Source organism: Heliangelus exortis, chromosome 18, assembly GCF_036169615.1.
Source record: "Heliangelus exortis chromosome 18, bHelExo1.hap1, whole genome shotgun sequence".
NCBI classification, from domain to species: domain Eukaryota; kingdom Metazoa; phylum Chordata; class Aves; order Apodiformes; family Trochilidae; genus Heliangelus; species Heliangelus exortis.
Window position 1 is genome coordinate 15,744,762 of NC_092439.1, and position 15,881 is coordinate 15,760,642.

The 15,881-nt window shown below is 41.0% G+C and overlaps 1 protein-coding gene across 1 annotated transcript in view; it reads right to left on the minus strand.

Annotated features, from left to right (window-relative positions):
• LRP5 (LDL receptor related protein 5) overlaps positions 1-15,881 on the minus strand; it is a 134,064-nt gene that overhangs the window by 37,238 nt on the left and 80,945 nt on the right. Inside the window, 4 exon segments of the mRNA XM_071761743.1 lie at positions 77-261; positions 518-744; positions 2,857-3,146; positions 4,699-4,915. Coding sequence (XP_071617844.1) covers positions 77-261; positions 518-744; positions 2,857-3,146; positions 4,699-4,915 — 919 coding nt within the window.

Consider the following 15,881-nt stretch of genomic DNA (forward strand, 5'->3'; position numbering starts at 1 on the left):
TTTGTATTATTGTATTGTTTAGCCTATGATCAGTGCATATTTCTGTACTGGCTGGTGTAATACAAGATTAGATTACCTAGCATATTTGATGACTCAATCATGCTTGTGTCTAAATCAGTCCAATATAGCCTTTGGTCCACGTAATCAATAGTGAGGTCATTGGCACGACCCACTTTATCCACCAAAGTGATGCTGTTTGTTCCATCCATATATGCTCGAACAATCCTAGGTTTACCTCCCCATTCAGTCCAATACATGTATCTGCAATGAGAAGTGGAAGAAAACCAATATATCAGCTGGGTAAGGGTGTGTTTAGCTCCATGTTAAGTTTTTCTAAATTTCTTTTAATTTCAGTTCAATTTTTCGTTCAGTTTAATTCTTAAATTCTGAATTCTTAAATGTGTAGCATTTACTGTCTTTTCAAAGACCGTGAGGACATGGAGCTATATAAATTGCCAATTAACGTTGTCATATACAAGAATATACACACAAACCTTTGAGCAACACTGTCCCTTACCCTTTGGTAGGATCAAGAGCCAGAGACCTTGGGTTGTCCAAGTCCTTCCACACCAGGACCTGTCGATACTGTCCATCCAGGCGGGCTACTTCAATGCGATTGGTTCCAGTATCTGCCCAGTAGAGGTTCTTTCCCATCCAATCTACAGCCATTCCTTCAGGATAATCTAGCCCAAACTCAATCACATGTTCAACAGAGCTCCCATTCATGAAAGCTCGGCTTATAGTCTGGAAAACAATTGTGTAAAAATATTAAATGCTTATGGATACCTCCCCCCAAATTATCTTTTTTGTGGCGCGCCTCCCCCCCGCGAAAGATGTTTAATTTTGTATTATTAATTATTAATTATTATTATAATTAAAAATAAAAATAAAATGAAATAATCCACTGAAAAATGAAATACTTCCACTGAAATAAAAAGGAATAATGATTACAAAGTTTAGCATATAAAGAAACATTAGGCGAAAATTTCAATGTTACATTTTAAAAAATAAATTTCTGTTGACAAAAAGATATAGCAATTCACTAGTTCAAAACACTTGAATTTTCAGAACACTAGCAGTTTCTGATGACCAGGCCAAGACAGCTCAAAAGGATATAATTTTCAGAAAGCACTCTGTATGCAGATTTTTCCTTGCCTCTTCTCCCTCTCTTTTGTTTGCACACACAAAGTTGGGGTTTTTTAAATTAATTCACTGTCATAATTTAAGTCCCAGAAACACATCTCAATTCAGAGAGGTCTGAATTAAATTGTTTCTTATGATCAGTCACCTGGAGCAAGCTTGCTCTGATCCCATCTACATTTTAGTTATGCACACTCAACAAAACAAGTCATGGAGCAAGGACTGTGTACATGGAAATAATCCACTCCTAATAAGGAGCACTGAAACATGCCTGAGTTAAATAATTGGTAACTTCCAGCAGCAATGTAGAGTGACCAACCCTTGTCGTCAACATTAAGCAATCATTCTACCTGGCTCCTAATATTTCAGCTATTAATTTCTCAATAATTAGATAAATTAACATTATTAGGGTAAGAGACAATTTCTACTTTTAAAGAGACATGTCAGAACCAGAAAACATGTGGTGTATTTTTACAGGTATAACCCACAAGTCTTCATTTTCATAAACAGAGGCAGAAGATCAGGGAAGTGGTAGTTGCAAAATGAAAGAGAGATGACTTTAGACCCTGAAGTTACACTACCTGCTGCTGAGCTGAAGGAGGTGGGGGGGACAATGGAATGACAACCCAAAAGTGCCAAAAAATCCTCTGATATAGATGCAGTATGCTGGATGAGTCAGGAGGCCACAAACAAGTAAAACACTTTCCAGTTCTGCATAGAGTAATACTGGGATCTGTGCACTGATGCATTTGAAGTAATGTATTTTCCACTACACAACCATACCTCCAGCTCTCCACATGCTTGGGTAAGATTTATTTAGTAACTGTGCAGTACACTCATTACATTGGCATGGTTTCCTGAAGGAAAGGTGTGCACACCACAAGTAGCACTGTTAACACTGAATGAAGCACAACCCTCACCAGCCTTCACAGAGAGAGAAACTATGGAAACTGCATGTGCCCTGCAGTCACCTAAAGTGAGCTTTGCCCTGTGACAGCTTAGGCACACTGGCAAGGAAGCTTTGATTGCTTTTGGAAAACCTATTAAGAGGCTAAACAGAAGAATTTAGTCACAGTGAAGTGAATCTGTCATTTTATACCATTATTTCATTCACTTCCAAAATCAAAACAACACTGATGAACACACACTCACTTGTAGCATGCACCTCGATGGGAATCAAACACGTCACAAAGATGTGTCAGGCTACTGGGGCATGGGAGGGCATAAAACAGTGTGGAGAGGACTGCACAAACTTCTTTTCTGTGCCAAGCTGGAGCCATAGACTGACAACAACAAAACCAAAGTTCACTTGCCAAATGTTAATACTGAGTATGATAATTTTTCAAGTAAAAATTGGATGAGAATAGAAAAGTTCAGGTGGTTGCCAAGCTCAATGTTTTAATTACTCTGTTATGTGACATACAGCTGAAAACAGCTTTTCTACAATAGATACATATACGGAACACATGCAGAACCCAAGACTTGGGCATTTTGTATGAGCAGACACCACTCTGGATTTTTATTTGAAGTGGGAAGATGCCTGTCACCCAACTGTGCATTCAACAATGAAACTGTCTTCATCTCCAAGAGCTTCCTTGGATGCAATTCAATGACAACAATAGCAACTGCAGGAGAGATCATGTAACAGAGACTTTTGTTAGATCAAAGTAATTGCTCTGTAGCTTTATATTCAGGGAATTCACATGTCAGTAATACCTTCAAACTAACATCAGTCCAATAGATTCTGTTATCAGAGACATCAAAATCCAGAGCAGATGCTTCCTTGACTCCAGTAAGAGGAATAGCAACATCATTATTATTGGTTTCAAGGGAAATCCTATGAATTGCTGCTCTGCTTGTGAAAACTAAGAAAGCTTCAGGAATGATGCAAGTCTTCATGTCACTCAACAGCTCAAGGCCAATGGGACAGGCACACCTGGTCTCCTGGGGTGTAAAGAAACACAGATGGCTGCAGCCTCCGTTGGTCTCTGCACATGAATTAGTTCCTTAAAAAAACAAACCAAAACAAAACAGATATTGGTGCATTGTGGAGGTAGGGGGGAAAGAAGAGAGGGAGGAGACTGCAAAGCAGTGTAATTATAATTTTTAAAACCAAGATACAGTGGGCTATCAACAGGGAATTCTAAAAAAAAAAATAAAATCCAATATTCAACTCAGTTTCTTTTCTTCTATGCAAGGATAAGGAATCTGGTCCCATCCCTCCTTTAAAACAAATAACTGCTCCAAACATAGCCTTCTGGTTTCCCCAAAGATTAAATTCCTTCACTGAAGGTAGGTAATTACATATATATTCAACTTGCTTGTTTTTGACCAAGTACCCCACCTTTGTATCTGTTTGAAACCACCAGTTTTAAAAATGCTCATTGATAAAAAAATGGTGAGAAAAGAGTTGGATAACTGAAATTCTTTCACAGCTGTTTAATATAAAGATGAGAAGATTCATTAGGCGAAAGAGTTCTAAAAAGATTACAACAAAGTCACACATTTTTTCATGTGAACAATCATGAATAGATGGGGAGGGAATGTGGCAAGAAAAGTATGGACCAAGAGGTAAATGAGTGCCTTTCTCTGTCTGCTGGAACCAAAGATTTAAATATCTAAAGACTGTTATTACAAATAGGATCTCCAAAATCAGTCTCAACCAGGCTTCTTTGAATTTTCCCCTTTTAGAGAATATATATTTTAGACTGATGCCATAACTTGCAGCTTGAGGACTTGATCATCCTTCAAGATAAGCTTCCCGAAAGGCTGACAAACCATGTATGGCAGCGTGGAATGTGACAACCTACTTTGTCTTCCTGTTGTAGCTATTCTCAGTAATTTTAAGAGTTGACCAACTAAAATGTCCACTGCTATGCTCAGGCTCCAGTGTTCCAAGTAGAAGACATATCTGTGGTGAGCATGCACTCTCTTGAGTTACTACTGAAACCAGGAGGTCCTGTGACATAGTCCTCTGAGGACCTAAACACAATGGATGCACCTTTCAGCAGATGCAGCGGAAAAAAAATGGAGCTCCAGCTGCTGTTCTCATGCTAAAGATAAGATATAATTGCTAAGACTGAAGTACAATTTAGGTGTTAAAGATTATATTAAGTGCCACGTGTTTTGAGGAAATGTAACGGCCTCTAACTCTGCCTATACCACCCAATATAGTAAATATAGTAAAATAGTAAATATAGTAAAAAGCCTTTTGCTAACTAAACATCACTGGGACTTTGTCCTGGAAGAGCAACAGAAAATGGAGCAATTGTGTGAGCACCATAAGTAATCACTCCTAGGAATAAAATTCTCCTCACAAAAAATTCAGTGAGCGTAGTGGAAGATGCAGAAGACACAAGTGTTACTAGAAACTGGATGCCAATAGTTCTTCTGAAGCACTGTGTTTTCCAGATTTACGAAAAAATATGTGCAGCTGTGCATGAAAATGATTCTAACACATGAGACCATAGTCATTCTCATTAGAAGCCATCAACAGTTGCTTAATGAAAGCATATCTAAAAACTACTGGAGATACATCCTTTGATTGCTGATACTTACCAAACACTTTGGTAACACTTGTTGCTTTAAGGCCCATTAAGTCTGGCAGCTGATCAATGATGATGTCTCTGCTAGCCTTTATCTTGTGTACTCTTTCAATGCTTCGTCTCTGCCAGTCAGTCCAGTAAATGTAATCTCCTAGCAGTGTGAACCCAAATATATGTGGAAGTTTATCTTCTACGAGGGTTTTTCTCATTGTTCCATCAACATTTATGACCTATGAGATGCATGAGAAAAAAAAGAAAAAATAACCTTCTCTAATGTGGGCAAAATTAAAATGGCAGCATCAATCAAATTCTGACAACTTTTATGCAGAACATCCTGAAATTCACAGCATGCTTCTTTCAAAAAAGCACACCTCTAGGTTTGTTGAGAGAGAAATGACAACACTGAAAGTGGCTTATCTCACCCCTTATCCATTGAAAAACTCAAGCAACATGAATTTAACTTGCATCAGTTAAAACAAAAAGACCACTACAAGGGAGTATTTTTGGGGATGCGAGGGAGGTTTAAGAGACTTTTAGTCTCCATTCGTGTCACAACTGAACTGTTTCCACAGAAACCTGGGAAAGCTGGAACAACCATCAGTACTCAATTTCAGGGAAAAGAGGTTACCACGATTCCTTCAGGGCACAAGGCTATGTACCATCTGCATTTTCTGAAGTGTTGGGTTTATTTACCATATGAGAATTAGGTTTGTCTCACTCTTGAGATACACAAGATTGTTAAGATACAGAATAAGGACTGGCTCATTGACTTACATAAATTTGTATTCCTAAAATTACAAAGAAAGTAAAATAGTATTAGAGAAGGGATAATCCCCACACTGCTATTGGTTAATCATAGAATCAGAATTTTCCAGACTGAAAGGGACCTTTAAGATCACTTAGTTCCAACCCCCCCTGCCATGGGCAGGGACACCTCCCACCAGCTCAGGTTGCTCAGAGCCCCATCCAGCCGGGCCTTAAAAACTTTCAGGGATGGATGGGGCTTCCACCACCTCTCTGGGCAACCTGTGCCAGGCCACAACGAGGTCTCCTTGGAGCCTTCTCTTCTGCAGACTGAACAACCCCAACTCTCTGTCTGTCTTCACAGCAGAGCTGCTCCAGCCCTCTGATCATCCTCATGGCCCTTGTCTGGACACATTCCAGCACACCCATGTCCCTCCTGTACAAGGGGCTCCAGAACTGGATGCAGGACTCCAGGTGGGGTCTCATGACAGCAGAGCAGAGGAGCAGAAACACCTCCCTTGACCTGCTGGCCAGGCTACTCTTGATGCAGCCCAGGATGTGATTTGCCTTCTGGGCTGCAGGTGTACACTGACAGCTCATGCTGAGTTTCTCATCCCCCAGCACCCTCAAGTCCTTTTCCTCAGGGCTGCTCTCACACCAGTCCCTGCCCAGCCTGGATCAGTGCTTGGGATTGCCCTGACCCAGCTGCAGGACCTTGCCCTTGGCTTTGTTGAACTTCATGAGGTTGCCATGTGCCCACCTCTCCATCCTGTCCAGGTCCCTCTGGATGGGATCCTTTCCCTCCAGCGTGTCAGCCACACCACACAGCTTGGGGTCATCAGCAAACTTGGTGAGGGTGCACTCAATGCCCCCATCCATGTTGCTGACAATTTTAAACAGGACTGGTCCCAACACTGATCCTTGAGGGACTCCACTTGGACATGGACCCATTGACTCTTTGGGGGTGACCATCAAGCCAGTTCTTAATCCCCCGAGGGGTCCATCCATCAAACCCCAGTTTTACCAGCTTGGAGACCAGGGTGCTGTGTGGGACTGTGTAGAAGGTTTTGCTCAGGTCCAGGTAAATGATGTTGGTTGCTTAACTCATAACCACTTACTAGAATGGCCTCATGCTACCTCACATAGCTTGTCATAAGGAAAGAGATTCATATAGTCTGACACTACTAGATAATCATTGGGCAAGACAGGAAATTTAATTGTCCACATGTGATTTCCTGTGTGACTTGCCTAAAGTCATCATGGAACAGGCTCCTCAGGGAAGTGGCCACAGAACCAAACCTGCCTGAGTTCAAGAAGGTTTTAGATGATGCTCTCAGGCACATGGTGTGATGCTGGTGTACCCTACCTGGGGACAGGAAAAGGACTTAATCCTGATGGGTCCCTTCCAACTCAGCAGATTCTATGATCTCCATCTTCTTCATGGAGTGCAGTAACGTTTTCAGTCATCCAAACATCTCTTACTCATGGAAAAGAGTATACATTTCTAAGACCCAGGCAAAATATTTATCTGACAAATCCCCATATTCCTCTTCATCCCACTTCTTGTAATTGGTAGCTGCAATGCAACTACAGTATATGTGCTACTTTAAAATTTATACTGTGAGCAGCATCAAATACGGACAAAAGTCTGTAACTGAAGACAATCTATTTTTCAGTGTGATTCAGTGAAATCTCCATTTGTTGCTAGAAATGCTTCACATGAAGACAACTGCTGTGCTCTTAATCAGGATATCATAGCTTGGGACTGAGGTTTTAGATTATCTCCATTATTTGGAAATTATTTGTTTATTCAGACTCAAAATTGTTGACTGTATGTAATACTTAACCTGTACCTTGTGGGTGATAAAGTTGCCTTCACCGTGCAACACATCTAGTTTCTTGTAATCTGAAGACAGTGATAGTCATTCCAACACCATATTCTTCCAACTTTTAAATAGCTAAGTGTTTTAGGTAATATTTATTTGTTGCTAAAAAATGTGTGTAACTTCAATGCAGTGTAATATTAAACCATTAAATACCTAAGATACTATAGACAGTGAAAATCAACGACCAGTTTTAATACAGATCTTATAAAACAGTAAATTGTAAGGCTCTGTCCATGTATGGTAAGCCCCACAAGCAACACAACCCATGAAAATAACCACATCTAACTAAATTAGCTTGTGAATGTCAGTTTGGTCATGCACATCCATGGTAGATAATCAAATAAATTTTTTTAAAAATGAAATCTCCACTTTGAAACTTTGTAATACTTAAAGCCCATGGCGGTTAATCATGGAGCAGATATCCACCTGCAGGCATTTGTGGCACTGCAAAGGACCCATCCTGGAGCAATCTGTTCCTGGAGGACCACACTTTGTGGAAAGTCCCATGCTGGAACAGCTTGTGAAGAACTGCAGCTCATGCGAAGGACTCATAGTGGGAGAATCTTCTGGAGGACTGTTGTAGAATCCCGAAAAGAATATTTGTCTCAAAACAGCCACCCTGACAAAGCAGACACTGTGCTTGGGTGAAGGCCTCATTCAGGAGCCACGTGGACTCTGCTCTCTCAAGGAGAGACCCTCATTTGGGTAAGCACCCTGATAAACAGGGCCCTAGTCTCACAAGAGCAGCCCCTCCTTTAGTGGCCATCCCAATGAGCTGAACACTGTCCTGGCAAGGGGAGCTCTGTTTGATGCCACCCTGCCAGGCAGGACACAGTTGTTGGTCAATAAGGGACGGGGCAGGGAAGCTGCACCCTGCAGAGGCAGTGACATCCTGTGTGTGCCCCAGGTAAAGGCACTGGAGAGGGCACATGCGCAGAAATAAGGGCTATTGCTGTGTCACCCCATCTAGAGGGGTCCAAGTAAACACCTGGCTTTGCAAGATATGCCAAAGTCCCCCCCGAAATGGTGGGGTCAGGGGGCATCAAAGAAGCACCCTCGAAATGTTGGATGCACACCCACCATCCCAGGACCTGAGCTTCCTACCAAGATCATCGCTGGATCCAGGGGTGGATCCTAACCAAGGATATAAAGATATCTTCTTTCTCTCTTCTTTATCTTTATCTCTCTCTCTCTCTCTCTCTCTCTCTCTTTCTAACCTTACCTCAGCACATGAGGGTAACATAGTTTCTAAAGTTTTACTCCTCGTTGCTTTGTTAAGCTTTGTTAGTTGTAACCTGTTCTGTTGACAACTTTAAGTTTTGCTAAATTGTAATCCACTCCTTGAATTGAAGCAGTACCATCCTTTATAATTCTACTAGTTGTAATCTCACATGCTTTATAATCTTACTCACTTTTAAGTAAAGTTGTGTTTTCACACAAACCTCCTGGGTAATAACCTTACTCCTGTGTACCATGCAGAGAATTCATCTCGCCGAGTGGGTGGTTAAAAGAGATTAATTAGAGGAGGAGAAGGACTGGGCCCAGTCGCACCCAGGCTTCTGAGGGGTCCAGTCCAAATCTCTCTGGGTCGACCCCACTCTGGGGAACCCTACCTGTGTCCACTCTGTGGGATGTAGAGATGTGCGCACTCCGTGGGATGTGATATTTTGTTTGGCCCCTGCATCTCGGGGGGCTGTGCTCACTGTGTGAGATGTGACAGTGCTGCACCCATCTTGTGGGGTGTGACAACTGTATCCCATGAGAAAGAGGCCAGGCTGTTGGGGCTGGAACTAGATGCGTTTTAAGGCCCTTTCCAACCCAAACTATTCTATGATTCTATGATCTCTCCCCGTCCTTATCTCAGCTCATGAGCTTTTTGTTATATTTGCTGACCACTGTCTGGATAAGGAGTGAGAGTGACTGAGTAGCTACATGGGCAGCAGGCATCCAGCCAAGGTAAATCCAATACAGATACACAAAACACATAGTACATCTTCCAGAGAACCACCAGCCAAACAGCAGGGGCAACTACTGCGTCCTACGTCTATGCTATACATAAAAGTCATCACTTTCATAACACAGTCTGTCTTGCAACACCAGAGTGAAGATGTCTAGCTGCAGAGAAAAATAACATCATGAGAACTTCAGTGCTATCTAGCAGCTATCTTCCACTTCATGAAGTTGTAGAGATTAAAGATTAATGTCTTTCTTCTTTGTTAAGCTAAACAGAGTATATTAAAAAAAGACTATATATGTGGTTAAAAGCCAAATGGTTCTGCAATTATCTCATTACACCATGTCCAGACAAACCCAATTGCTCACTTATTTAAAACAGTATCAATCCCACAGGCAATACTGTGGGTCCAAAAGTTCATTATGCACACTCAGGTGCTGGAGCCAAACCAGTGGCACACTAAGTAAAGGAGACACCATTTCCTTCATAACAATGCATCAGCACGATAATGCTCAAACTACACATTTCCAACTATTTTTACAAATATGGATAGTAAACTTATAACTCAAACACTAGAGCTGTCGACCAAAACACAACAGATGAAGACTCAATGCAAGGACAGAGAAATATTATTTGAATCCATCTGCCTCTGTGCATGCTGCAGATCACACCAAACTGTTAAATTTTATCAACTTTATGAAGTTCAACAATGCCAAGTGCAAGGTCCTGCATCTGGGTCAGGATTATCTCCAATATCACTATAAACTGGGAGATTAATGAATCGAGCAGGCCTTGCAAGAAGGACTTTGGAATACCAGTGGACAAAAAAATTGGACATGAGTTGGCGATGTGTGATCAACAGCCCAGAAAGGCAGTCATGACCTGGGCTGAATAAGGACCAGCATGGCCAGAGGTTGAGGGACATTATTCTCCCCCTTTATGCTGCTCTCGAGGCCCCATCTGAAGTACTGTAACCAGCTCTAGGGTATCAGTACAGGACAGACATGAACTTGTTAGAGCAGGTGCACAGGAAGGGTGCAAAAATGATCAGAGAGCTGTAAGACTTCTGCTATGAAGAAAGGCTGAGAGTTGGGGTTGTTTGGCCTGGAGAAGAGAAAGCTCCAGGGAGACCTTATTGTGGAAATTCCGACATTAGATGGCTGTTCAAGCATAGTGGAAATGCAGATCCAAAATGTGGAATCATACAGCAATAAAATGCTTAATGGCTTATATTTTGGCTAAGAAGGCAATGGAATAAGTGTTTGTCCTCTTTCTTTCAAACATCCTTTCCCTCAGTCCTGTGGGCTGTGGATTCAAGGATGCAGATGGAGGAGTTTCCTGTGCAACTGAATCCTCAGTGGTAGCTCATCCATGGTAACAGGCAGGAAACTAACTAACCATTAGACTATCTTCTAGTAGCAGCCAGGACAGAGCTTGAACAGTGAGCTGTCACATGCAGTTCAATATTGGTATATAGGTCTTTCTTTTCTTGAAATTTTACTGCCACCCATGTTCTAAGAGATTCATCTCTAGCATATAATCCAAAACCATGAAGATGTAAAATAAAACCTACAAATAGGTTTCACAGTATGGCAAAAACAACAGCTCCTTTCAGAAAAGTGGCACAGCTAATAATATACCATATTAACTCATAATTTAATATCTGAATTCATGTGTAACCTGCCAACTGTTAGCTGCAGCTGTTAAGTTGCATTGCTTACCATCTGGCACACAGCCACTTAGAATAGGATTTTTTCTGCTCAGGGTTTCCATCCTCTTTCTGTACTATTGCAGCTCTTCCTTCAGGTCATCCTTATTTCAGGCAAGTTTTGATGTTGACATACATTTTTATCTGTTTTCAGAATGCTCACATTGCTTAGGTGTTAGTGTTGGTTACAAACTGCACACTATTAGCACACACCCACATTTAGAATAAGCTAGGAACCAAAAGAGCTTGGAGAATTAATCTATACAACACTGTGAGAGAAACATCCCTACTGAGTTGTGTATAACAATTTTCCATTTGCAAATACACCATCATCCTTTTCTTACATATTATTTTCCTTTCCCTAACAGACTTTCCTAAACTCTCACTGAAGAACAGGTAATTTTAGCTTGCTAAGGACACAGCATGCTAAGATATTTCTCTGTGGCTACACATACAGGTCATATTTTCAGTAGTAACACAAAAGCCATTCTGAGTTGCTCAATATAGAGAATCCAGGGGGGATTATGGAATGCCAGAACTCCTCTATTGGCAGCCTTCCTTCACAGGTACCTTCACAGCCTTCTAAAGCTGAAGCAGGGCAGTAAGGTCAAACCATCCTTGCTGTCAGGCTCAGCCTTGCAGCTTTTCCAGTAGGCTATGGCTGGTAGGGCAAAGGACCTTGTGTGTAACACCAAATTAAAGGCACTGGTAAAAGAACTTGCGCTCAAACTGTTTCTGATAGTCCTACACACAGAGGTGCACACAAATTCTCAGCAATCTAGCAATGCCAGTTTCTTGACAAGATACTCAAAAACTGTTTGTTCCAAATGCAATGACTCCAGCATACTTTCTTGATCATCTACCAAGATGCCAAATGCAAGAGACTATGTACAAATTTATGTTACAAAAACTAGTTTGTAGTGATCTCCCATTTTCTCTGAGAATAATATAAATAAAACATATTCTTCACCTGTGCTGACATTATCACGATGTAAACTGGCTATTTATTTGCAGTGATCATCTGTTTGTATTTTTCTCACATCAAATCAACACCACACCTGATTTTGTCCTAGCACTTCACAAAAGCTTACTAGTTCAAGAGAGAGTACTGTATTTTCAAAATACATATGAGCACATATAACAAGTGTTATCAGAAACTGATCAATGGATAAAAGGTTGTGTTAATATGGTTGTGACTTTGAACCTGCTTGCATTTTATAAACCTCATCTAGAAGCAGCTAATAATCTCCATGTGAGTTATATCAGCCTGACATTTCCTGAAGTTTTTTCTGCTTACAGGGTATCAAAGGATTAAGGGTGCAGTTGGTCAACTCTGCAACCTATCTTCCACAAGCAGGAACACCATGGCATACTTCAAAGCTCCTTAAGAAGGGAAAAAATTCAACAGAAATATTCTCAAAAGAATTTATTGCAACTGTTGGCTAGACCCTAAAGATGATCTTCTGAATTATTATTTCAATTTTATTTGGGGGAGAAGTTGCTAATTTAATACACTTCAGAGAAATGTTATTTCTTGTAAATACTTTTTCATTCTCAAATGCTGACCACCATGAGTTAAATTTAGAGGAGCATGTGACAGCTCTGAAATTTAGCTAACACCCCTTACGAACACCACATGCTACTTTTAGCTAAGAAGTCTGGGAAGGGTGAAGAAGAATTTAAATTTTTTACAATAATATTTTTAAAATGCACATGTATTATTTTTCCTCACTTCTCTCCTGATTTCCCTTTTTTCCAAAGGGATTTGAATAAACCTGTAAGATCTTTACCCTCTCCTTTCCAAATCCAAACAGCTTCCAAACCCTACAGACAGTTAGAAGTCTCTGGAATTTAAAATTTTGTACTCCTGCTGATGAAATTGGGACTGCAAGTGCGTTTATAACCCGTATGTACAACATGAACGAAAGAACAAAAGCTTAAATAATGAGCTTGATATGAGAAAAAAGCAGTAGTAAACTTTTGAGTCCAAAAAATAAATCAGCAACTTCAGTAGGCAACAAGAATTCCTGAAAACATCAAAAGAATGTCTAGAGTAAAACTTGACATTTGATTACTTTAAGAAGACAGTGGTACAAGTACTTGTAAACCTTCCCAAAGAAGACTTGCCTCCTGTCCAGTGTTACCACACTAACACTACCTTGCAATGAAATAGTTGTTAAGCTAACTGTAGTATTTACTACTCCTATTTTTCTCCTTTTTGTTTGCTTACTCAAATAGACCCTAGGTTAGCTGACTTGTCCATCTATACATGCCACTACACCTTGAAGAGTGGATAATTTTATCATTATTTTGTAGGATCACAGAATGGTTTGGGTTGGAAGGGACCTTAAAGATCATCCAGCTCCAACCCCCCTGCTCCAGCATGTCAACACACTCATCTAATGTCCAACCTAAATCTCCCCTCTTCAAGTTTTAACCCATTTCCCTTGTCCTCTCCCTACCCCCCCATGCACAAAGCCCTCCCCCAGCTTTCTTGTAGCCCCTTCAGATATTGGGAGGTTGCTCTGAGCTCACCTGGGAGCCTCCTCTTCTCCAGGCTGAACAACCCCAATCCCTCAGCCTGGCTTCCAGGGAGCTGCTCAGCCCTCTGAGCATTTCAGTGGCTCCTCTGGACACCTTCCAGGAGCTCTGTGTCCTTCTGATGTTGGGCTCTCCAGAACTGGACAGCTCATGTTGAGTTTCTGGACCACTATCACCCCCCAAGTCCTCCTTAGGGCTGTCTTCAGCCCTTTCTCCTCTCGAGGTCTAAGCAACCTGGGATATTTATCAACCAAACCAAATTTGGCTTGGTATGGAAAAAGCAGTCCTGTGCTACCAGGTGCCCTATTACCATCAGAAGTTCAAACTTTCAAAAGCCAGGAAATGGATACTGAAGACACAAACTGATACAAGCTTTACTTTGTCCTTAAAAATGCAAGTAACAACTAACATTGATCTCCATACATTGTAGCACAATCAAAAGGTTATGGATAACTCTGAAAATTACAGGGGAAAAAAGGTCATCTTACTGATCCTTTCCATCTCAGACGACAATAAAAAAAAAAAGGATCCTATACAACACTCTACACAAAGTGGTATAAAGTGTACTGATTCCATGAAACAAATGGGATTCCTTTTTTTAGTGCGAACTGTCTCCAGAGCAGGAGCACCCAGGTGACAGACAAGGTAGAATTGTTGGGTGTTAAGGTCACCCCCAAAGGAGATCATGTTACTGCATAAGCACTGAACAGTCTCCAGACCCACATTGCAAAAAGCCATGAATGCAAAGTGTCAAAGGCAGGCAGGAGAAGGCATTTGTTTTGCTGCCTGTATGGCCATGCCACAAGCTTGCTGATGAAACAAGATAAAAGGCAAAAGCTTGTACCAAGGAAAAGTTTGACATTCAGTCTGCTACTGAATCCTCAAAGACAGATGCACAAGATCAGAATGTTAAGCCATAAAACAAACAAGGAGGAAAGAGCAGAGGTCAAAGGAGTGGCAGCGCACTCCACAAAGACGCCCTGAATCTCCCCGTTTCCTGGCATCAGTAAGTTTGCATTTATGCAGCATTTCACAAACCTTAAATTAGTAAGGCTTCAACAAACTGGAAAACATTGACCTTCCTCCACTGATACTGAAAAATCGAACCCAAGCACCACCTTGTACCCCAAGGATGTATTTTATGCTGGAAGATTTCCCCAGTACAACTCTGCCAGAAATGCCCACTAGCAGAGGAACATCACATACTGAAGGAAGGAATGCTTGTTGCTCTCTGGATGGTATTTGCACTTTGGACAAATGACCTTCCCAGATCTGACACAGGCCAAGGGGCATGACTTCTCTGACACTCCTAAACCTCTCAACTCTTAGACCTGGCCTGAGTCCAAAATATAACTGCCTTCAGGCAGTTCAGTTAATTGAAACATGTCTCAATTTAGTAATATGTAAAATGAAGGGAAATGATGCTTCCTACCAACAAGAGTTCTTCAGCTTTCTAGAAGTGGGTGGAACAAATTTATTCCTTCTCTAAAAGGTACTTCTGTTTTACTGCCTCACAGGATGCTCTCAAAAGCTGATGCAAAGTACAGTATCTTCCTAGGGGAGAAAACCTAAGGCTGGGCCTTATTAAACCTCTGCTGGGCCATCAGAACACAACAAGTCTTTAAGGAAAAACAACAACTCAAAAGCAACACAGGCCCAAACATAAAAACAGGAGTTCTATATCTACTACTTGGGAAGAATTTTCAGAATGTCCTGGTTCTGATGTCTAGTCACCTTCCAAATTTCCTATGAGCATTAATTGCTCACTCTTCTTTGCCCAATGTTTCCAAATCACTAAGGTAATATCACACTTTAAGCTGTACCTTGCCATTTTAGAGTAGGAGTTAGCAGGGCAAAGTACATCAGTCTGGAGTAGCAAAAATGGTATCCCCAAAGTATGATACAGTCTTCAGAGGGAACTTCTAATCTAAGCATGAATGCACAAGCACAAGATTCCACAGCTGCAATGCTTTGTCCACAATCTGTCACAAGTAGTGACATGTTGGGTGTTAAAAATTTGCTTAAGTTTACATTATTTTTCTGGGAGCAATGCAAAAAAACCTAAGCAATTCTCTTTTTAACACTTATAACAAATATTTCACCTACACTTCAACTAAGACATGAATTTCTGTGCTTTCAATCCAGGTCTTGCTTCATGCTGACACAAGTAGTTAGTACCAGCTCTTCATTTAGGTGCTGGCTGCATCTTCTTTTTTAAGCATTTTTATTAATTTGATTTAAATATGTGCTACCCATTAATATTCTGTTCTGACATCAGACTCGGGTAACTGTATCATTTACTTTGAGCATGAACCTGCACAAGCAAACCAAGTATTCAAAACCAATGATATAATGGGAACAGG